The sequence below is a fragment of the Schistocerca serialis genome, chromosome 6, assembly GCF_023864345.2.
Source record: "Schistocerca serialis cubense isolate TAMUIC-IGC-003099 chromosome 6, iqSchSeri2.2, whole genome shotgun sequence".
In the NCBI taxonomy this organism is placed as follows: Eukaryota; Metazoa; Arthropoda; class Insecta; order Orthoptera; family Acrididae; genus Schistocerca; species Schistocerca serialis.
In genome coordinates, this window is record NC_064643.1 from 316642638 (window position 1) to 316667370 (window position 24733).

A 24733-nucleotide genomic window follows, 5' to 3' on the forward strand; every position below is an offset into this window, starting at 1 on the left:
TATAAAATACACCATAGAGAAACAGAAGTCATGAACTGAAAATTAAATGGCCTTCACCATACTGCTACGATGGATAAAAAGTAAAATGCAGTCGACAGCCCACGCACCGTTTACTAAAACGGCCAATAACTCAGACAGCAAACACAAATGAGAACGTAAATGGTTAAAAAAACGGCATTCCATCAGGAAATGGCAGGCAGTCAAAGGTTGAGTGAAATGAGTACAACATGTTGGGGGAGCACCACTTAACAAATGGCAATGGCTAAAAAGACAGTGCCCAATACACAGTATAACTAAAATGATCTCCTCATGGTGAGATGGCTGACAGTTCGTCGAAGCCACTGGGAGAGGCTTAATAACCTGGAGTTTGTTCCCATGAAGGGAGAACCAGCGGTGGTGCCAAGGTAACACCACCTCCTGACAGGTATCATCAGAGGGAATGTAACAACTAGTGGGTTGAGGTTTGAGAACTGCAGCCTTGACAGCAGGGTCAGTGCCCTCGTTTTCCATCAGACTGGCGTGACCAGAAACTCACATGAACATCACAGTGGCTCCATCAAGAGTGAGCAAGTGACAGCTTTCCTGCAACTGTTGAACTAAGGGATGGATGGTGTACAGCACACAGAGGCTTTGTAGGGCACTGAGAGTGTCGGAGCAGATGACACAATTGAAAAACCTGTGTCGCCAGATGTACTGCATGGCCTGATACAGGGCAACGAGCTCTGCTGTAAACACTGAGCAGTGTTCCAGAAGCCAATATTGAAAAATGTTGGTGCCAATGACTAAGGCACACCTGACACCACAGTCAGTCTGAGAGCCACCATTGTACATAAAGGTTCCATCGTGAAGCTCTGTCCGAAGGTCATGAAACTGAAGATGATAGAGGAGGCTGGAGTAGTGTCCTTAGGAAGTGAATGAAGGCCAAGGTGAACAAGGACCGCCGCATGAAACCAAGGTGGTGAAGGGTTAACACCAACCAAGAAAGTTGCAGGTAGTGTGAAGTTAAGCTGCCAAAGCAAGAGCCGAAAGCAAACTGAGAAGAGGGATGTGCTCCATATTGGCTATCATAGGAGTCATCGAAAAAGGAGGCATAGGATAGGTGGCCATGATGGCAGACAAACAGAATGCCTATCTGCTGAGGGGAAAGTCATGGTGACAGGACGTCGGTAGTTTGACAGCTTCTGCATACAGGCTCTCAACTGGGCTAGAGTAAAAGGCACCAGTGGCCACACAGATGCCATGATGGTGGTTAGTACTGAGATGGCATAACAGGGAAGGACATGCAGATGTGTGAACGAAACACCCATAGTCTAGTTTCAAGCAGATAAGGGACCAGTACAAATGGAGGAGTGGTTCGATCTGCTCCCCGGGAAGTACCATTGAGGGCACGTAGGACATTTACGGACTGCCTATAGCAGGCTGACAGGTAAGACATGTGGCAGGACTAAGAAACTTTCCTATCAAGCATGAACCTCAGGAATTTCGTAGTTTCAACAAATGAAAGAGCAACGGGCCCAAGACGTAAAGACAGTGGAAGAAACCAATTGCAGTGCCAAAAATTCATACAAGTGGTTTTGTCAGTGGAAAAATGAAAGCCAGTGTCAATGCTCCTTGAGAAAACACGATCAATACATTGCTGAAGATGCCTCTCAATGAGTCAGGTCCACAGAGAACTGCAATATATGGCAAAATCGTCAAGAAAAAGGGAGCTAGAGATACCTGGTTGGAAACAGGCCATTTCAGGGTTAATGGCGATAGCAAAGAGGACGACGCTCAGGACGGAACTCTGAGGAACACCTTTTTCCTGGATAAAGGTGTCCAACTAAGCAGAACCCAAACATACCTTGAAAACTTGGTCTTTTAAAAATTCCTGAAGGAAACGGGGCAGGCGGCCACAGAAGCCCCATGTGTATTGTGTATGGGGAATACCATTCCTCCAGCACATGCTGTAGGCGTTCTCCAAATCGAAAAACATGGCCAATGTCTGGGATTTCCGCAGAAAACCATTCATGAAATGGGCGGGCAACGTTACAAAATGGTCAACTGCAGAACAGCGCACTCGAAATCCACACTGTGCAGTGGTTAGTAAATTGCGAGACTCAAGCCACCATACCAGCTGGGCATGAATCACCTTGCAAACAAAGCTGGTGAGAGAAATGGGGCAGTAGCTGGAAGGAAGGTGTTTGTCTTTACCAGCGTTAGGTATAGGTACGACAGTGGCTTCACGCCAGTGTCTGGGAAACGTGCCCTCTGCCCTGATGCAGTTGTACGCATGAAGCAAAAAGTGCCTGCCCACAAGAGAAAGGTGCTTCAACATCTGAATGTGAAAATCGTGTGGCCCTAAGGCGGAGGATCGGGATGAAGTGCGATCATGATCTATCTCCCTCATAGTAAAGGCAGGATTGTAACACTCACGATTCTGAGAAGAGAAGGATATCGCCCGAGCCGCCTCCACTCGTTTCCAATGGAGGAAGGCAGTGTGATAATGGGAGGAACTCGAAATCTCTGCAAAATGGTGACCCAAGGTGTTTGAGATAGCAATAGGGTCCACGATGACATCATCTGCTACTGTCAGGCCGGGAATTGGGGAATGGATCTTGGTCCCACAATCCATCCTAGGATGACGGTTAAAAATACAGACAGCACATCTCTGAGTGCGAATGGCATCACGGTACGTCTCAGTCCACCAAGGGACCAGGACAGGGCATGGTACAGAGGAAGTGTGAGGAATGGAAGGTTCTGCAGCAGTAAGGATAATATCCTCTCTACTTCGACCATCATCAGTTATTTTGCTCCCCAAATAGCAAAACTCCTTTACTACTAGCAAACGGATAGCACTTGGGAAATGGTTGCTCGAGTACGTGTCAGACAACGGACTACTCAAGACGATGGGCAAGCTGCGAAGTGCGGAAGGACAGGTCCAAATGAGAATAGGTGTGTGTAGAGTCTGAAAGGAACATGAGTGCTCCTGTGTTAAGGCAGAGGAGGTTGAGTTGATTAAGAAGGTCAGCCAAGAGGGCACTTCTCGGACAGGTTCTGGGCGAGCCCCAAAGGGGATGGTGTGCTTAAAGTCACCAAGCAGCAGAAAGAGGTGAGGTAGCTGTCCAATAAAGTGGAGGAAGTCTGCCCTGGAGACATTGAATGACAGAGGGGTGTAAATGGCACAAAGGGAAAAGGTCAAGTGAGGAAGGAAAAGGCGGATAGTCTGGGAGATGAGTTGACTATGAACGTCATCCCATATGAGCAGCACAAACCACCCAGGAGATGGAATGCTATCTTGGGTGGGAAGGTCAAAATAGACCAGGAAGAAATGCGAGAGCTCGAAGTGGTCGTGAAGATGCAATTTTGTTTCCTGAAGGCAGACAACAAGTTGACACTGAGATTCTAAGAGTAGCCATAAATCCTCTTTGTTGGATCAAAGATCGCAAATGTTCCATTGGAGGAGGGTCATGACGAGGAAAAAATGAAGGGGTGTCACCTCGGCGGCTGACGAGTGCCAGACTTCGAAAACTCGCTGTTACAGGGCACAGAGGCAGGAGGATCCTGCTGCATGAGGTCTGCAGAAGCGCTGGCATTCTCCTTCTGTTGGCCTGCGGAGTCCAGGGCAGAGAAATGGATGGTGGTGCGCACCGGCAACATGGAGATTGGCTGGGCGAGGATATCACATGATAACACCATCGAAGAGTATCTTCGAATGGGCGAAGGAGAAGACCATTTGCCTTTGTTTGACTTCTTGGAGCCTTTCCAGCTGGCAAAGGAAGACTCAGACATTGGTTCACTGGAGGGACATAGGAAGTCTTTACAGGAGTATTCCTTGTGTCACTTCCAGCCTGCCAGTTGTGCAGCTGGTGACTTCAATCCGTGAGACGAAAGTTTGGTGACATGTTGCACAGCTGGAGGAGGAGATTGGGACACTACCATGATGCTGGGCAATTTCACAACTGCAGTGCTAAATTCGATGTTGCAGGTCTACATGGCCATGTTATTTGTGAAGCAAGAACACCACTGTGGGTGCCAAATAGTACAAATAATAGAACACAGTGTTTCCGATTAACCAACAACTTGTGAGCGTATAAGTAAGGCACTTTTTCCTTCACTTGGATCTCCTGGACACCCTGTTCATGGAGATATATGGGACAATCATGAGAGGCGGCAGAATGGTCATCACTGCAATTGATACAGTGGGGAAAAGAAGGCAGAAAATCGCTCTCGCCAGCATCCCTACCACAGATTACACAATTGGCTGGGTGTCAACAGGACTCTCGACTGTGGTTGCAACAATGACAATGGTAGCAGCGCATTGGGTTCTGAATATACGGTCTGACTGTGATAATTTCATAACCTGCTTTGACCTTTGACGGAAGAATCACTATATCAAAAGAGAGAAAGAGATTGTGTGTGGGCACTAAGGAGGCCTCTACATTTTTCATCGCCCAATGGACTGCAACGATACCCTGATCAGAGAGGTACGTTTGGATTCCTGCCTCGGTCAGACCATTGAGCACCCTAGTGTAAATAACACCACAGCAAGAATTCAGCATAGGATGGGCCTCAACACAAACAGGATAGCCATGGAAGAGCGAAGGTGCAGGCAGTTGTTGTGTTTTATAATCAGAAGTAGTCTCCAAAAGCAAAGTGCCATAGTGTAAATGGAAGCAGGATTTCACAGGGCCAGCAATTGCATCAACACCTTTCTGAATAATAAATGGACTTACTGTAGCAAAGGAAATGCAGAATCTTTGGTGTGACGTCACATGTGCTGGACTGCTGCTGAAATTGCTCGTCAATATTTTGTAAGTTTTAGTCTTCAGTTACTTATTTTAAAGTTTATTTGTGTTAGTATTTGCTGTAAAAGTTACTTGGTAGTGAATTTTCATTAATCTCAGTCTCCTTTCTGTGTTATTGACTCGACTGGACTGTTATTCATGCATGTACTTATGTCATTCATCCAAGTCTCATGCCTCAATAGTGTGTTTACATTTCGCAACATGTGGTTGCAGCTGTAGCAGTTATAAAGCTAAGTACTGTCAAAATTGTTTGTGCCCTGTATTTGAATATTAAATTTAGTAGTTTCCAATCGTTCATGCAAATTTTAGCAGTGTGGTTACATTTCGCGGCATGCAGCTGCAGCTGTAGCGGTTATTAAATTCTGACGAGTTTTTTGTGCTCTGTTATACAATTACTAAATTTAGTGGTTTTCAATGGTGTCTCATGCAGTTTGTGGCGAAATAATGGTTTAATAAACTTTTGGAAATGTTTGCTCACTGTGTTTTTTAGAGTTTACTGTGCATTGAAGTTGTTTAGTAAATTTCGTGCGGTAGTTTTCAGCTGATATTTCTTATTACTTCTAGTGAAATATTTCAGTGAAATTTTCATTCACTGTTTTAACTTCGTTGAGTGTTCTGGCGGCTGCTTGAATATTTGATTTTAGCTAATAAATTGTGTGAAGTTTTGTTGGTATTGGTATTAGTTGTGGTTTAGTAGTATTAACAGAAGTTGTTGTTTTCTTGTTGGTTCTGTACATACACTCCTGGAAATGGAAAAAAGAACACATTGACACTGGTGTGTCAGACCCACCATACTTGCTCCGGACACTGCGAGAGGGCTGTACAAGCAATGATCACACGCACGGCACAGCGGACACACCAGGAACCGCGGTGTTGGCCGTCGAATGGCGCTAGCTGCGCAGCATTTGTGCACCGCCGCCGTCAGTGTCAGCCAGTTTGCCGTGGCATACGGAGCTCCATCGCAGTCTTTAACACTGGTAGCATGCCGCGACAGCGTGGACGTGAACCGTATGTGCAGTTGACGGACTTTGAGCGAGGGCGTATAGTGGGCATGCGGGAGGCCGAGTGGACGTACCGCCGAATTGCTCAACACGTGGGGCGTGAGGTCTCCACAGTACATCGATGTTGTCGCCAGTGGTCGGCGGAAGGTGCACGTGCCCGTCGACCTGGGACCGGACCGCAGCGACGCACGGATGCACGCCAAGACCGTAGGATCCTACGCAGTGCCGTAGGGGACCGCACCGCCACTTCCCAGCAAATTAGGGACACTGTTGCTCCTGGGGTATCGGCGAGGACCATTCGCAACCGTCTCCATGAAGCTGGGCTACGGTCCCGCACACCGTTAGGCCGTCTTCCGCTCACGCCCCAACATCGTGCAGCCCGCCTCCAGTGGTGTCACGACAGGCGTGAATGGAGGGACGAATGGAGACTTGTCTTCAGCGATGAGAGTCGCTTCTGCCTTGGTGCCAATGATGGTCGTATGCGTGTTTGGCGCCGTGCAGGTGAGCGCCACAATCAGGACTGCATACGACCGAGGCACACAGGGCCAACACCCGGCATCATGGTGTGGGGAGCGATCTCCTACACTGGCTGTACACCACTGGTGATCGTCGAGGGGACACTGAATAGTGCACGGTACATCCAAACCGTCATCGAACCCATCGTTCTACCATTCCTAGACCGGCAAGGGAACTTGCTGTTCCAACAGGACAATGCACGTCCGCATGTATCCCGTGCCACCCAACGTGCTCTAGAAGGTGTAAGTCAACTACCCTGGCCAGCAAGATCTCCGGATCTGTCCCCCATTGAGCATGTTTGGGACTGGATGAAGCGTCGTCTCACGCAGTCTGCACGTCCAGCACGAACGCTGGTCCAACTGAGGCGCCAGGTGGAAATGGCATGGCAAGCCGTTCCACAGGACTACATCCAGCATCTCTACGATCGTCTCCATGGGAGAATAGCAGCCTGCATTGCTGCGAAAGGTGGATATACACTGTACTAGTGCCGACATTGTGCATGCTCTGTTGCCTGTGTCTATGTACCTGTGGTTCTGTCAGTGTGATCATGTGATGTATCTGACCCCAGGAATGTGTCAATAAAGTTTCCCCTTCCTGGGACAATGAATTCACGGTGTTCTTATTTCAATTTCCAGGAGTGTAGTTCTATTGTTGTAATTGACCTTAGGTAGGTTTTTTCAGTGTTTGTAAAATTTTACCATGAGTGAGAAGTGTGGGCTTTGTTGCAAGTTTGTGAGTAGCGGTTTATTGTGTGGGATTTGTTCAATGTATTTTTGCTGGAGGGAATGCAGTGGGGAAGCCAGTGGGCATTCTACTGAGATCCTCTCCCGGGCATGCAGAATCTGTAGTAGAAATAAGCTGACAGAGGAGCAGTAGCATAACGTATATGCCCTTCAGGTGCAGTTACAACAGGCAAAGGAGGAACTAGATAGGTTGAGGAGGGTGAAGAGGAAGAGTGCTGAGGAATGGGAACTGGCAGTTGCCAAGAAAGCAGCTAGAAGGAGGTATTCAGAGTTTTACTTTGCATATAGCCTATAGATTTGACCAACTGTAAGAGTTGAATGGAGAGGATCCTCTTGTAGCAGTAGGTGTAGGAAACATGCAGCAGTCCTAAGCAGTTAGGATGCCCGAGTCAGTTGCAAACTCTAACAGAAAGAAGAAGGTTCTGCTGCTAGGAGGTTCACATGGTAGAGGTGTGGGCCAGCAGTTGCACGAAGTGTTGGGGAGCGAGTACCAGGTCACCAGCATTGTGAAGCCTTGTTCAGGGTTGGCTCAGGTGACTGACAGCATAGAGGAGTTATTCAGGAATTTTACGAAAGAGGATCAAGAGTCATCGTTGGTGGGCCAGTGAATAGTCTTGATAGGGACAGGGAAAATGATGTAAGTGTTGACCTGGTAAAGATAGCTACTCAAACTGGTGTGTTTCAGCGTCATGATCGGCCTCATCTTAATGTGGCTGTTTGGCGTGTTAGCTTGGGGCTGGAGAAGGAATTGATGGCAGAGGGCATTGGTCACATTGCAGTGGTGCCAGTTGGGTCTATCAGTAGATCGTGTTTCACTAGGCATGGCCTGCACCTCAATAGGTATGGGAAGGGGAGACTAGCAATGCTTATAGGTGACATGGCAGTGGGTGGCAGTGGCATCACTCATGGAAAAATTCCTGTAGTAGTTGGTATTAGAGCTGCATCTTTTTTAGGTTGAAGTCAGCTGATAGGTAAACCTGCTTAAAGGAAGTCCCTGTAACTAAGGGCTTACCTTTCAAGGACATAATGTTTCCAAGTAGAGAAGGAATTAGTATATTTCATCAAAATATAAGCGGTATTAGAGTTAAAGTTAGTGAACTGCTTACAGATGTTGACTCTCAACATTATTGGTAATTGGAGCACCACTTAAATAATTTGACGATGTAAGAAGCTTCCTTTACCAGGATACAGATTAACTGGCTGTTTTTCAAGGAGTTCCTTGCAGAGTGGGGAAGTGGCTGTGTATGTAAAAAAATATTCAATTTGAGTCCATAAATGTATCACGGCACTGCACTAAACAGATATTTGAATGTTGCGCAGGGGCAGTTGAATTTAGTGAAATTAAACTTCTAATTGTTGTTTATAGGTCCCCTAACTCTGATTTCAGATCATTTCTGCTCAAGCTATGGTGAGTTCTTGGTTCACTTTACAAGAAGTATAAAAAGTTAGTTATATGTGGTGACTTCAATATTAATTTTGTGTATAACTGCATAAGAAAAAGGATGTTGGCAGATCTCCTAAACTCATATGATCTGATGCAGACTGTTTTTTCCAACTAGGGTGCAGGGGAACAGTAGCACAGTCACAGACAATATTTTTATCTGTTCTTCATTACTAGAAGGGCATTTTGTTAGTAAAAGTGTGAATGGCCTTCCAGACCATGATGCACAAATTTTAACACTAAAAGGCTTTTGTACTCAAACAAATGTCACATATAATTACAAACCATGTAGGAAAGCTAATCCAATGGCAATACACAGTTTTTTAAACCTTGTTAAGGAACAAGAGTGGCAACATGTTTATAGTGCTGATAACATAGATAACAAATATAATGCTTTCCTTAACACATTTCTCATGCTCTTTGAGAGTTACTTCCCTTTAGAATGTTCTAAATGGGGTACTAGCAGTAAAAGGCAGTCTGGGTGGCTAACTAGTGGCATAATGATATCATGTAGAACAAAGAGGGACTTATCTCAAAATGTTAGTAGTAATCACAATCGAGCTACAGTAGATCATTACAAACAGTATTATAAGAAGCTTAAAAATGTTACTAGGAAGGCAAAGAGTATGTGGTATGCAAATAGAATAGCTAATTCACAGAATAAAATTAAAACCATATGGTCAGTTGGGAAGGAAGTGTGTAATTAACAGCACAAGGTCAACGATATAGGTAGTAAAGGGTGTTGTCTCCAATGTTGGCTCTGTTTCAAATAGTGCAGTTCATGATGTTAAGGTCATGCCTTGTAGAAAATAAAGTAATGCTAAATCATAGCAAGACTTAGTTTTTACAGTTTCTTACACACAATTCAACAAAATCCGACATTTTAATTTCACAAAATGGGCATATGATTAGTAAAACTGAACAGTTCATATTTCTAGGTGTTCAGATAGATAGTAAACTATCGTGGAAAGCCCACATTTAGGATCTTGTTCAAAGACTTAATGCTTCCATTTTTATTATTCAAACGGTATCTGAAGTACGTGATTGTTCGACATAAAAAATAGTCTACTTTGCTTATTTTAATTTACTTATGTTGTATGGAATTATGTTTTGGGGTAACTCATCCCATTCTAAAAGAGTATTTTTGGCTCAGAAAAGGGCAGCTCAGGCAACAAGTGCTGTCAGTTCGCGAACCTCTTGATGATCCCTGTTCATTAGTCTGGGTATTTTGACATTAGCCTCGTATTATATATATTCTTTACCATCGTTTCTTGTTAACAATATCACCTTATTCCCAAGAACTAGCAGCTTTCACTCAGTTAATACATGACAGAAATCCAGCATTTGGATCACTCTTGTGCAGAAAGGTGTGCAGTATACTGCTGCATCAATTTTCAATAAGCTACCACAAGAATCCAAAAAATCTTGGCAGTAATCCACGCACTTTCAAATTGAAACTGAAGAATTTCCTCACGCGTCAGTTCTTCTATTCTGTTGAGAAGTTCCCTGAAAAATTAAGCTGATTCTTATGTTATATTGTCGACTGTGTTTACTTAAATTTATGGCTTGATATTTTGGGGTGAGGAGGAGGAGGAGGGGGAGGGGGGGTTGTTGGATTAGACTGTACACTCTTCACAATAGTTATAAAGCCAAAACTGCGCAGTAATAACCACCATGAAATAAAGGATTTTTTAATTTAACTAATGACAGCCAGTCCAGCACATTATGATTTGAAAAGGTCAAAGGAAGAATTATGTACCCAGTCTTACGGACATTATTCCAACTAACATCCAGGGCAGGTCAATAGCAAATGCAGGAGAAAAGGCACCGAGATTAATCATTTGAGAAATAATATGGAAAAACAAATTACGTATTTTTTCTCAATAGTCTTGCGTTTAAAGACTGGACCTTGGATATTGGTTGGATAATTACACAAATGACATAATCCTGATTCAGAAATGTCACGTTTTCAAACACAACAAATGAAGAAATATGATTACAAGACCTCCATAAAGAATTCCTGAGCAACTTTCCAAAACTACCATCACATTAATGCAGGAAGCCCCCCCCCCCCCCCCTCCCCTACCCCTCTAGCTGTACCCTGAGCCAATAGAACAATCTAAATTACAGATTTTCAGAATCTGGAAAGAAAATGCAACATAAAGAATGTTCTAAACTGATCAGGTCACCTTTTAACTTCATTTCCAGACCAAGTAACTTTTGTTTAATATTTTGATATGATCACTCTTCATTTTAGAGCTGCATGTTACACAAGTGTGTCTAAAACATTTAATGCATTTCATTCAGTTCTATGTCTCTCCAATAAAATTCATATTTTGCTACTTATACAATATTTTTCTACAACAACAATATGATAGCTTCAATACTCAACAAGTTAACTGTGATACCTTCAGGGTAAAAGCATTTTATTTCACATGAGCAGCCTTGTAAAATATAGTTTTTCAAAAAGTTCTACTGCCACATACACTCTCTAATAACAAATAAAGATTCCACCAAAAAGTCTGTGTACTAGAAAAATATTCATCTCACATTTGTGACATTTATGTTCAAGCAGATGTGTGTGTTTAAATATTGAACATCAACTGAACATACTACAGTATTAAACATGCAATGGAAAGTGTATGAACCATATTACAGTAAAGGTACCGCATGAAAGTAAAAAGCAATACAGAAAAAGTTGACAGTATACTAACCACAACAGAACAACTATCCTGGCCAGACTTCTTGTCCTTTACATAGCATCCCATTGGAAAGCCAGTACTGCAATATGTATTCCCATAATCCAATGGGTAGCACCATGTGACAGGCATGTTATCTGGAGTTAAATTTGGAAAGTTATACACAGTAATAAAAGGAAATTAATATCAAGTGTCACTTACTAAGCAAGTTTAAGTATACTGTCCAATGTAAATTCAAAATGTCTTGCAGAAGATTAGCACTGTTCACTACCTGTGCGGCTTTGTTGCATCCTGGATCTTTCTCGATTAGAAAGAGAGAAGGAAACACCAAATGACAGAAACAAGAGAAATATGTACAGTGTACAGACACGTAAAACTGTAACATATTAAGGAAAGGATGCCCCAGGAGGAAAGTACTCTTCTAGGAAGGGATACTGCCACATGATAACCGGAATGAAATCCAAATCAGAAAGCAGGACCATCAATAAAGCACACAACTTAGCACTGAAGATATGTTTAATATTAACACTAACAAACAGACATAAGACAACTGAAGTATTGAATGGAGCACACTGCTATTTATAAAAACATCAAATAGTGTTGAACATTCAAACATTACAAACATAAGAAATTTCGAGAACCTTACAAAAATGATACTACACAACAAATAAGTGCTACTGGTTCGGTGTGAACTGGTGACCCAGAGCATGCAATCCAACGATGTTAACCGCTATACCATGTGGTATGTGGCACCGTTTGTGGCATTGCTCCCTCTCTTGGAGAAACAGCAACACACTGTTTCAGAAGTCCTCATCTGAGCCAAAAATAGCTACATGGATTTAGATCTAGTCAGTAGCCTTCCATATAGTAGTGCTGGCAGATCCTTTTGTTCTGCCTGTATTGTCACATTCTCTTCACTATGATTAGCATCAAAGGCAGCTTCTCCCATTGAAGCTTCTCAGTTGTTGAGCAGGTCTTCAATTCCTTTGACTGAGAAGCACAATTGTAGATCCGCACCTCAGTACTGTAATATGGCTTCACACAGCAGAAAAGAACAATTTCTCTTTCTTTCTTGTCTTCATGGTCAAGGGTCATAACCCTCAATTTTGTTTACGACATGCAACAAACAATGAAAGATATGGTACAGCCCAAAGTAGCACTTAAGTAACTTTTCCGGTAGTCCCACTGGCACAGGTGTAAAAATCCATACAAAGTCTCCCACACTGTATCTTCTGGTCAGCAACTGGCATTATAACACTTTCAGTCTTTCTTCTACGCATTCAGGATCCATATGCGAGTGAGTTGTCTACTTCTTTAGTCCTGGTGATGAGATGTTTCACACAGTCATCCTGAGCATTGTCAAGTCGAAACAGGAACAATGTCACCTCTCCCCAATGACTTGGCCTCGCGGCCATGGAGCAGAAAACACGATGTGAAGCATGTAGTGTCTTACTTCGCTGTGTAGTGTACGAATGTCACAATGAGCAGTACTGTATTTCAATCTCTTCATTAGACATCAACTACATCAAGAGTATATCTTCCAATGTCCTCCATAGAGAAGTGTGTGCAACAATCAAACAACAGTACATCTGCACGATCCTCCTGCATGAATGACTTCTAAAATGTAAAATTTAAAAGTTCAGCCTGTCTTCTATTGCCACAACAGACTGGCCGACAAGTGACTGGATACAAGCCTTCGAACCATTGAATGATTTTACACAGGACCAGAATTTTCTCAGGTTCTGTGGAAGATTTATTTTTTACGGTGGAGGTTCTTGTATGGTTTACGCATTGATCTTTTTAGAGACACACAAATTTCTACTAACCTTTGTCTGCGGAAATTTTCATGTTCTTTTCCAAACTGAGAGTGTAACAATCTCTGCTTCCTCAGCATTTTTTGAATTTTGTTACTAAACCACAGATGGTCTTCTCTGCCCTTAATCCACTTCCTTGGCAGACACTTCTCCAGAGGGAATTTTATAATCAGTTTAAACGTTGCCAATAAGTCCACCACATCCGTCATAGTGGAACTAAATGATGTCCATTCACTGTTTAATTAGGACACTCGCTGCTATGATGAATCATGATCACTATTTCCTGTCTCTATACTGAGACTGTTGACAAAGTCAGGCCTGTTTGTAACTACACTGTCTAAATTATTTCCACAAGTTTGGGTTGTTGAACAAGCTGCTCAAGACCGGTTCTGGGAAACAGTGTTCAGAACTACTTTGCGAGTCTGTGTCAGTACCAGCTGCAGGAATCCACACACTTAATTTATACTCAGTCGCTTGACATTGCATGATCGTGGCATATGCACGCTACTGAGTGCAGACTTCCTTTGAATGATTCTACAACTGTTATGACATAATTGAGTGGCTGGTAAAAACATCCAAAAATTAACTTGAGTTCACATAGGCCTGTTGTTTGTGTCCTGATAACTTCACAGTTAGCCTCAATTTTGAACTTGACAGACAATATTTTTGTTGACTGCAATGAATACCCTCCTCCCTATGGTGTCTAATCAGTCTTTTCAATATGTGTTATGTGCTTCAAAAATGGCTCTGAGCACTATGTGACTTAATTCCTGAGGTCATCAGTTGCCCAGAACTTAGAACTACTTAAACCTAACCAACCTAAGGACATCACACACATCCATGCCCGAGGCAGGATTTGAACCTGCGACCGTAGCAGTCGCTCGGTTCCAGACTGCAGCGCCTAGAACCGCACGGCCACTCTGGCCAGCCTGTTATGTGCTTCGTTGCATGTTTTGTTATCCTTTCTTAATTGTTTGGTTTAGGACAATGCAAGCAAAGTAGCAAGTAATTGAACAGTGTGTTCTGAATGCCAATGCCAATACTGTAATAATAATAATAATAATAATAATAATAATAATTATTATTATTATTATTATTATTATTATTATTATTATTATTGTTATTATTACACATATGTAAGGCCACACAACAATCACGTAAATCATCTACTTGAGGTGACTTTTCTTAGATGCAACATTTCTTTCATTATTCTCCATGTACTTTCTTCCTTTCATCTGACCAAGTTGTTCCTATGTTGAATTCCTTGAAATCCTGGCTCACTATCCGCTTGATAACTTTGTCCTTGAATGTTTGTCTGTCATGTACACCGAAGTGATAAAAGTAATGGGATAGTAATATACACATACACAGAGGGCGACAGTATCGTGTACACATTTTTTAAAAGGCAGTGGATTGGCAGAGCTGTCATTTGTATTCACATATTTCAAGTGAAAAGGTTTCCAATGTGATTATGGCTGCATAACGGGAATTTACAGACTTTGAATGTGGAATGATAGTTCCAAGAGCCACAGTGTCAAGATGTGCTGAGAATACAAAATTTTTGACATTACCTCTCACCAAGAACAACACAGAGGCCGATTGTCTTCACTTAACAACTAAGAGCAGCAGCTTCACACATGAAGTTGCTAATAGAGAAGAAACATTACGTGAAATAACCAAAGAAATCAAAGTCGGATGTACTACGAATGTATCCATTAAGTCAGTACAGCAGACTTTGGCGATAATGACTATGGCTGCAGACAAGCAATACAAGTGCCTTCACTAACAGCACAACATTGCCTGTAGTGCCTCTTCTGGGCTCATGACCATATTGGTTGGACCCTAGAGGACTGGAAAAACGTGGCCTGGTCAAATAAGTTCAATTTCAGTTGATAAGAGCTGATGGCAGGCTTCAAATGTGGCACAGATGCAATGAAACTGTGGACTCAAGTTGTCAACAAGATTCTGTGCAAGCTGGTGGTAGCTCCATAATAGTGTGGGCTATGTTTACATGGAATGGACTGCGTCCTCTGGTCCAACTGAACCAATCATTGACTGGAAATGGTTATGTTTAGCGACTTAGAGACCATTTGCAGCCACTCATGGGCGTAATGCTCCCAAAGAACAATGGAATGTTTATGGATGACAATGCGCCTTGCCACCAGGTGACAACTGTTCTGGACAATTTGAGCGAAGGATTTGGCCACGCCGATCACCCAACAAATGGCTCTGATCACTATGCGACTTAACTTCTGAGGTCATCAGACGCCTAGAACTTAGAACTAATTAAACCTAACTAACCTAAGGACATCACACACATCCATGCCCGAGGCAGGATTCGAACCTGCGACCGTAGTGGTTACGCGGTTCCAGACTGAAGCGCCTAGAACCGCACGGCCACACCGGCCGGCGATCACCCAACGTGAATACTGCTGAGCATTTATGGAACATACTTGAGAGATCAGTTTGTGTACAAAATCCTGCACTAGCAACAGTTTTTCAATTATGGATGGCTATGCAGGCAGCATGGCTCAATATTTCTGCAGGCAGCTTCCAACAACTTGCTGAGTCCATACCACATCAAGTTGCTGCACTAAGCTGGGCAAAAGGTCAGACATGATGTTAGGAGGTATCCCATGACTTTTGTCACCTCAGTGTGTATCTGGTTCTGTTATGTTAGCATTCTTCAGGTCTTTTCTGACTTTGGTGATCCACTTCATGTTCTTAATGCTTTCTGTGCACCTTAAGATCCGGCATTCTGTTCACATGCTCATAAAGTTTCTGTTGATTTTTCTTCATGTCACTTTTATTCAGTCTCTTGTTTCTTCTGTGATCTGTACCCCATGACCAACATTTCTGATGCATATAAGGTCTCTGGAATAAGAACACTATTGTAATGTCTCACTTTTACATAACGTGTTAGGCACGATTTCTTGTAGATGTTTCCAGTCTATCAGAATACTCTACTTATCTTTTGATTTCTCTACTTGTGAGCTACTTTCTCTATCCGATTTGCCTTTTTTCATCTCCACAGCACATCTGAAATTGTGAACTCGATCTCACCAGAGTGTTTTATGATCTTTTTTTTATGCATCTTTTTGCTTTGACATGCATCCTGTTCTACCAAAGGATATCTATAGCCAGACATCTTCAGCCTTCTCTTTCAGAACCGCTATTTGCTTACTGCAGTTTGTGTGTCATCAGTGAGTATTGCCAGATTATCAGTGAATGCCAGACAGCCAAAATCCAGCCCTGTGGTTTTCCTTCCTACCCTCATCGGTTTGTAAAATCTCTCTATCCTCAGTTCTTTCTCCCATCACTTGACAATCCTGTCTAAAAGTTTACTGAATAATAGTGGTGAAATACCATCACCCTTTCTCACTCCTAATCTTGAAGGTTTCCTACAACTTATTTTTAATTTAATTTTAGATTTTGTGTTTGTTAGTGCCTGTCTGATAATGTTCACTGTCTTATCATCACAGCCCCTCTCTTTTAGTTCTTGTGTCAGTGATAGTCTATCTATGGAGTTATCTTCCCAGTCTGGAGTCTGCTTGGTATTCTCCTATCTTGTTTTCCTGTTTAATCTGTGTCCTATTTGCAGATACTGTGTTTTTTGTGGATGATGCGGCAGTATGGATATCCCTCTGCAGTTGTTAACACTGGTCCAATCGGGCTATCCCTTTTCAGTAACAGCACACTTCCAGTCTTCTGGTATTAATTCGGTCTCCCATATGTTTTGAATGATATTTGTTATTTCTCTGATGGTAAATGTCATCTTCTCCTGTTATTTAACCATTTTTCAGTTTCATGATTTATCTCCTTATCTCCAATCAGTTCAGAACAATTCAGTAGTTCATTGAAGTATTTCTCCAGTGTCTTGCAAGCTCTCCTTTTTTTTCAGAAACACAGATTTTGTGACTGATATCCAATGATGTTTTAAAATATAAGAAAAAAGATAAATTGTTACTCACCATGAAAATGACATGTTGAGTAGCACAAAAGCACAATGAAAAGACTGTTACATATTTAGCTTTCACCCAAAACCTTCTTCACAAAAGGAAACACACACACACACACCTACACCCCTCATGGCCAGCCCATGTGACTAGCATCTCTGGCAGCTCGGATCGCAATGCGACTGTCATGTTGAACGGAAGAGGCTATCTGTAAGGGGGGGGAGTAATAGCAGGATATGGGTGGATGGAGAGATGAGTGCTGCCTGGTGGGTGTGCAAGGACCAGAAGGAGGCATGACAAGACTGTCACCACATGTAGTGTCAGAAGGCCATGGGGCAAGGATATGCCTGGGTGAGTTGGGGGTGGGATGTGGGGGGTGAGGGTGGGACTGGGGAGGGGGGTGTGGGGCAACAGACCACGAGAGGACCAGGGGAGAGGAAAGATAGGCATGTGCGCTGGCAGAAGACGGCACACAAAGAGAGTGGCGGACATTATTAGGGAGATGATACAACAGAGTGGATAGAAACTGTTGCATGAAGGGTGTGGGGACAATAGGTTATCACAGGTTGAGGCAGGATGATTTCAGGTGTGGAGAATATGTTGTCAGGGTAACTCTCATCTACACTGTTCAGAGAGGAAGATCCAGATGGCCCACATTGTGAAGCAGTCATTGAAATCAAGTTTATTATGTTCAGCTGCATGTTATGTCACAGAGTGGTCCACTTACTCTAGGCCACAGTTTGGCAGTGGCCGTTCATCCTGGTGGAGAACTCCTTGGTAGTCATACCAATACAAAAAGCTGTGCAACATTTGCAGCAGAGCTGTTATATGACATATCTTCTTACACAGGTGGCTTGGCTCCTGTTGGGGTAGGATAAACCTGTGACCTGGAATAGGAAGACCTGGGTGGGTGGATTGGGCAGGTCTTGCACCTGGGTCACACAGGGATCATATTCCTTGGCAAGGAGTTGGGATTGGGAGAGCCACAGTGGTGGAATAGGATGTTGTGTAGGTTGGGTGAGTGACAGAACACCACTTTAGGAGGGATAAGAAGGATCTTGGGTAGGATGTCCCTCATTTCAGGCCATGATGACAGGTAAACCAAGCCCTGATGAAGGATATTGTCCAGTTGTTCCAGTCTGGACTGCTATTGGGTGAAGAAAGGGGCACTCCTTTGTAGCTGGTTCTTGGGGGTGGTGGGAGGATTGGGGATGTGTGGGGAAATGACACAGGAGGTTTTTGCAGACTAGGTCTGGGGGATGAGTGCCTGCCACCCCTGGATGACCATGCCGTATGGTAGGGATGTTTTGGTGTGGAAGGGTTGACACAGCTGTCAAAATGCATAGTAGTTGGTGGGTTTAGTGTGGACATGGGTATGGATGGACCCAACGGAGGAAATAGGGCAATGTCCAGAAAGTTGGCATGCTGGACAAGGTGAAGCAGATGGCAGCGAAGGTGTTGAGGTTGTGAAGGAACGAGGATAGAGTGTCTTGGCCCTGAGTCCAGATCATAAAGATATCATGGCCAAACCTGAACCAGACTAGGGTTTGGCATTTTGGGAGGCAAGGAAGGTCTCCTCTAGGTAGTAGGTTTGGAGTTTGAAGAATGTTGCAAAAGGTGGTGCTCAACAGCGGAAAGACCAAGAGCGTAAGGGATATTGGTGCATAGGGAAGTGGCATCAACAGTAACAAGTGAGAATCAAGCAGATAAAGGGACAGGGATGGCGGAGAGTTGGTGTAGGACATGGCTCTATCTTTAAAGTGGGAGGCTACAATACAAGCAACTGGTTAGAGATGTTAGTCAATGAGGGCCGAAGTTCTTCCAGTGGGGGCAAAATAATCTTCTACAGAGCAGAGAGTCATAGGGTGAGAACATAAATGGACTCTGGAGAGAGGTTTGGGGAAGGGCCTAAGGCTTGATGCAGGTATTTCAGGTTGTGTTGGACTTCTGAGATGGGATCACTCTAGCAGAATTTACAAGTGTAGGTGTCAGACAACTGGGACAACTGGCAGAGGCCTTTCACCAGGTAGTCACTACAATTCATAATGATAGTGGTGGAACCTTTGTCTGCAGGTAGAATGATTATGTCAGGGTTCGTTTTGAGGCAGAAGGCTTCTGCCAATAATCAAACTCCTCCTCGTCCTATAAACCATGCAAGAGTGATCCCAAACTATAACTCCATCATAACCTCCATTTCCTAATTAAAGCCTTTGGCCCTTCTCAAAACCCATCCTCTTTGTCAGACCCAGGTACAAGACCTGCCCAATCCACACACCCACCACTTCCTATTCCAGCCCTGTCACAGGATTACCCTACCCAATCAGAGGTCAGGCCACTTGTGAAGGCAGCCATGTTGTATACCAGTGCTGCTGCAACCATTGCACAGCTTCTTATATTGGTGTGACTACCAAACAGCTGCTCACTGGGCTGAACGGCCACTACCCAACTGGGGCCAAGAGAAAAGTGGATCATCTTGTGGCACAACATGCAGATGAATATAACATGCTTGATTTCAATGACTGCTTCATAACCCAACCCTATTTGGATCCTCCCTCCCTCCCTCCCCCCCTCCTCCACCACCAGCTGTTCTGAACTACTCAGATGGGAGTTATCCTACTTACGACACATTCTCCACTCGCGAAATTATCCTGGCCTCAATCTACAGCAACCTACTGTCCTCACGTCCTCCACCCAACATTGCTTGATTCTGGTTTTAAATTCTGGTTTTAAATGTTTTGTAGAAATCTCTTATGTTACAGTTTTGGAAATCCTCTTCTATTTCTTTTAATGATTATTTTTATTATTACTCCATTTGTCAGAAAAGTTTCATGACAGATTGTTTTTGGAAACAGAAAATTGCACTTACCAAGCAACGATCCTAGCTCCAATCAAAACAGTCCCCTTGGCTATCTATGCAAGTTGTCAATGTTTCTGGAGGTCTTGGAAGTAAGCAGGGGAATTTTCAACTGCGATGCTTGTTAAGCTCATTTGCCACAACCTGTTGGATGCCTGCAATACCTTAAGGAAGCTTACCTTTCAGTCGCCTTTTCACTCGTGGAAATGAGAAAAAGATTCAAGGCGAGACATCAGGCAAATACGGTGGATGTTGGATGGCTATAAAAGAATGTCTGACCAGATACTCGGTAACAAATAAAGCAGTATGGCGTCTTGCATTGTCATGCAGTAAGAACCAATCCTGAGAAAGCCACAAATCAGTGCAAACACATTGAATAACTTGTTGCAAATGTTTCAAGACTTCGGTGTACGGAGTCTGGTTCACTATTTGATCTGGAGGAACACACTCATGGAGCACTAATACTTTACTATAGAAGTATGCAGTAACATTGACTTTGTTCTGGTAGCACCAACTTTCATCCCCAGCAACAATCTTTGACAAAAATGTGGGATCAATTCTGGCTCCATCCAGTAGTTCGGCAGAAATTCTTTGCCTTTCTTCTTTTTGTTTGTCCATTAGTGTGCAAGGGACGAGTTCTGCATTAAGTTTTCATTTCCCTTAATCTTCGCATCAAATCTTATGACACAGATTATGATTAAAATGATCTTTTTCTGATATCGCTTGCACAGTTACACGATGGTCTTCTTGTAATAACTGTCTTACACACTCCACTTTTGCACTGACGTGTGCTGTAGACAGACAACCAACTCAGGGACTGTCTTGCACTGAATCTCTGCCTTCACGAAACCTCTTGTGCCACTTGAAAACATGACTTCTTTAAAGTGCTTGTCAGCATATACTTGCTTAATCATTGTCCAGGTTTCATTAGGGGTTTTCCCAAGCTTAATGAAGAATTTAATGTTCTCTTTTTGCTCACAATCATTATCCATTGTGTCACCATAACTAATGTGCCAAGAACCCAAAAAGTGAGTTGCTGAGCACAGCCCTGCCACCTAGTGGTTTTTTGAGGAAACATGGCCCGGGTCACTTCAAGGACACACACACATACAAGGTAACATAAAAACAACATTTGTTCATTTTTAGTACTGCAGACTCATAAATAAAGAAACCTGTCCTGGAACTTTTCTGACAAACAGAGTATTTTTATTATTACTCCTGGCCTTATCCCATGCCTTCTTGGGGTCGGCATGTTAATATGGATTTGGCAATGTTAGTGTGGTAGAGGGTGTTGTGATGCTTTTCCCTTTGATGCCCCCCCCCCCATCTGCATCTAGTGTTATCCCACGTGGAAATGTGAGAACACATGCAAAATGTTTGCGAATCATGTAACTGAGGCAGATGTGGATACCAGCCCAGTATTCATCTAGTCAGATGTGGAAATTGCCTAAAAATCATATCCTGGCTGGCCAGCACATTGGTCCTCATAGTTAACCTGCCACGCAAATTCAGGTCAGGTTGATGTGCATACCCAGATCCTAGAAGTGGCTTGCTAATACTCACAATAACAACAACAACTACTACTACTACTACTACTACTACTACTACTACTATTTTTACTATCATCAACATTATTATTCATAAAACAAATATGTGCTCCCGGCCTGTAGAGTAATACCAACCAATTATCCAGTGATGTTGATAGTTTAAGCCAATGCCTCTTCTAAGTAACCCAAGCTTTGTCTCAGAGTCTTTGTCAGTGCCGGTGTAGTTCTTGATACACGCTACAGAGCATGACTGGTCTTCCAAAAACTTAATCTGAAACATATTATACATCATTAATTTAAAAAACACACACACACACACACACACACACACACACACACACAGAGAGAGAGAGAGAGAGAGAGAGAGAGAGAGAGAGAGCCCTCTTCACCTACACCTGTATAATTTTCATTTTCTATGATACTGAACTTTTTGCTTAATGTAATCTGGTATATCTTCCTACTCTTAATTTCTCATAATCTACATATGTGACTGCTTGCCTGATAAGTCGGTATTTGTTCAGCTTTGTATCTATTTTTACTCTGCATCTTAGGAGCTTACGATAATTTCATGGCTAACTTACTAGAGAAACAAGGAAAAAAATTCTATATTACGCAATAACACTTTTACTGTGATGTCTGAATCCACTGCTAGTTAAAAAGTAAGATTTCCACCAATAATGAGCTGGAATGAAATTGGCAATATCTAAAATTCTTTCCACACTTCTCACAACATCCATCTGTTGTTTAACTAATACCTATAAAAAGTTAGTCTGTCTGTACGACAATGTCTTGTTTTAATTGATTGATTTATTTTTCTTGGCCAAAGTTACTTGGTCATAAAACAAGCCATTGAATACATAATTTACAGACTCCAGATTATAAATAAATAAATACAAATATTTTAAGAGTTACAATATGAGGCCTGTTCAACAAATTCCAAAACTTTGCCCCCACATTTTTTTTCTATGCCTATCTTTTTTACTTGTTGTGCATGGTCTCCTTCAAAATACTCTCATCCACAATTGACACACCCTCTTAATGGAGCTTCCACTTCCAGAAGCAGTCCCAGTATGCCCCTTGCTGGATCACACGAAGTGCCGTCTGCAAATTTTCTTTTATCTCATCTATCGTTGCAAATCTTCATCCTTTCAATGGGGTTTTCATACTTGGAAATAAAAAGTCCACAGCGGCCAGGTCTGGAGAGCATGGAGGATGAGGCAGCAAAGTGATTTTGTTTTTTGTGCAACAGTCACACACCAAATGGGATGAATATGTAGATGCGTAATTGTGATGCAAGAGCTGTGAATTGTCTTGCCACATTTCAGGTCATTTCCTTCTTGCATTTTCTAGCAGGCATGTGCAGGAATGCCAACCTACATTTCGCTACAACACACCATTGACATGAAATTACGAATGTTTCAGAATTTTCTGAACAGACCACGTATACCAGACAGTTGTAACCTCTCCTGAGGAACTTATTACAGAATAAAAAAGTGTACCACAAAGAATCCTTCTAATCTAAAATTTGAACATTATAGATCTACCACAGTTCTCAGTTCTGTAGGAAGCCTACTGAAAATGAGACACATAAAAGAGACTACATCATTCTATGTAACACTTAATGAAGAGTCACCCGTAACCAATTTGTTTCCAGAATCACTTTTTGACTGCTGCATTTCCTACTGAGCCTGTTCATCTTACTAATGACAAATTCCACTAGGTAGTACATGTTTGAGAGGGGCAGATTAGAAGACATTAATTATAGCTCTACAAAGTTCATTAACTGCCAACAGATATTGCTCTGATCACCCTTTTCTAAAATAAGCAACCCGTTACTATATCTACATGGATACTCTGCAAATCTCATTTAAGTGTCTGGCAGAGGGTTAATCGAACCACCACCACAATTCTCTATTATTCCAATTTCGTATAGCGCACAGAAAGAACGAACACCTATATCTTTCCGTACGAGCTCCGATTTCCCTTATTTTTTCAAGGTGATCATTTCTCCCTATCTAGGTCGGTGTCAACAAAATATTTACGCATTCAGAGGAGAAAGTTGGTGATTGGGATTTCGTGAGAAGATTCCGTCACAACGAAAAACGCCTTTCTTTTAATGATGTCCAGCCCCAATCCTGTATAATTTCAGTGACACCTTCTCCCATATTTCACAATAATACAAAACGTGCTGCCCTTCTTTGAACTTTTTCGGTGTCCTCCGTCAGTCCTACCTGGTAAGGACCCCATACTACACAGCAGTATTCTGAAAGAGGATGGACAAGTGTAGTGTAAGCAGTCTCCTTAGTAGATGTATTACATTTTCTAAGTGTCCTGCCAATAAAACACAGTCTTTGGTTAGCCTTCCCCACAACATTTTCTGTGTGTTCCTTCCAATTTCAGTTGTTCGTAATTGTAATACCTAGGTATTTAATTGAATTTACAGCCTTTAGATTTGACTAATTTATCATGTAACCGAAGTTTAACGAATTCCTTTTAGCACTCATGTGGATGACCTCACACTTTTCTTTATTTAGGGTCAACTTTCAATTTTCGCACCATTCAGATATCTTTTCTAAATCATTTTGCTATTCATTTTGATCTTCTGATGACTTTATTAGTCAATAAATGACTGTGTCTTCTCCAAACAACCTAAGACAGCTGCTCCGATTGTCTCCCAAATCGTTTATATAGATAAGGAACAGCAAAGGGCCTATAACACTATCTTGGGGAACGCCAGTAATCACTTCTTTTTCACTCTATCACTTTCTGTCAATCACTACGAACTGTGACCTCTCTGACAGGAGGTCACAAATCCAGTCACATAACTGAGATGATATTCCACAAGCAAGCAAATTTCACTACAAGCTGCTTCTGTGGTACAGTGTCAACAGCCTCCCGAGAATCTAGAAATACGGAATCGATCTGAAATCCCTTGTCAATAACACTGAGCACTTCATGCGAATAAAGGGCTAGTCATGGTTCACAAGAACGATGTTTTCTAAACCCATGCTGACTGTGTGTCAATAGACCATTTTCTTTGAGGTAATTCATAATGTTTGATCACAATATATGTTCCAGAATCTAGCTGCATATTGACGTTAATGATATGGCCCTGTGTTAATTGGACTACTACTACTACTTATCTTGAATATTGGTGTGACCTGTGCAACTTTCCAGTCTTTGGTTCATCAAGCAAATGGTTGTATATGATTGTTAAGTATGGAGCTAATGCATCATTTATCTGTTTATCTCAAAATATGATTCCACAGGACATGATAGTGTAAAAATAAAGTAAACAAGGTTTCATTATTCAGTATCAGTGAATGTGGAGATAATTCTTATAGTGAAGATAGCAGTACTGAACTTCTGTTGAGA

The 24733-nt window shown here is 42.5% G+C and overlaps 1 protein-coding gene across 1 annotated transcript in view; it reads right to left on the reverse strand.

Annotated features, from left to right (window-relative positions):
• Positions 1 to 24733, reverse strand: part of LOC126483698 (transmembrane 9 superfamily member 2) — a 135631-nt gene that overhangs the window by 65824 nt on the left and 45074 nt on the right. Inside the window, exons 4-5 of the mRNA XM_050106785.1 lie at positions 21494 to 21629; positions 11203 to 11324 (exon numbers count right to left, since the gene is read on the reverse strand). Coding sequence (XP_049962742.1) covers positions 11203 to 11324; positions 21494 to 21629 — 258 coding nt within the window. The remainder of the gene's footprint in view (positions 1 to 11202; positions 11325 to 21493; positions 21630 to 24733) is intronic.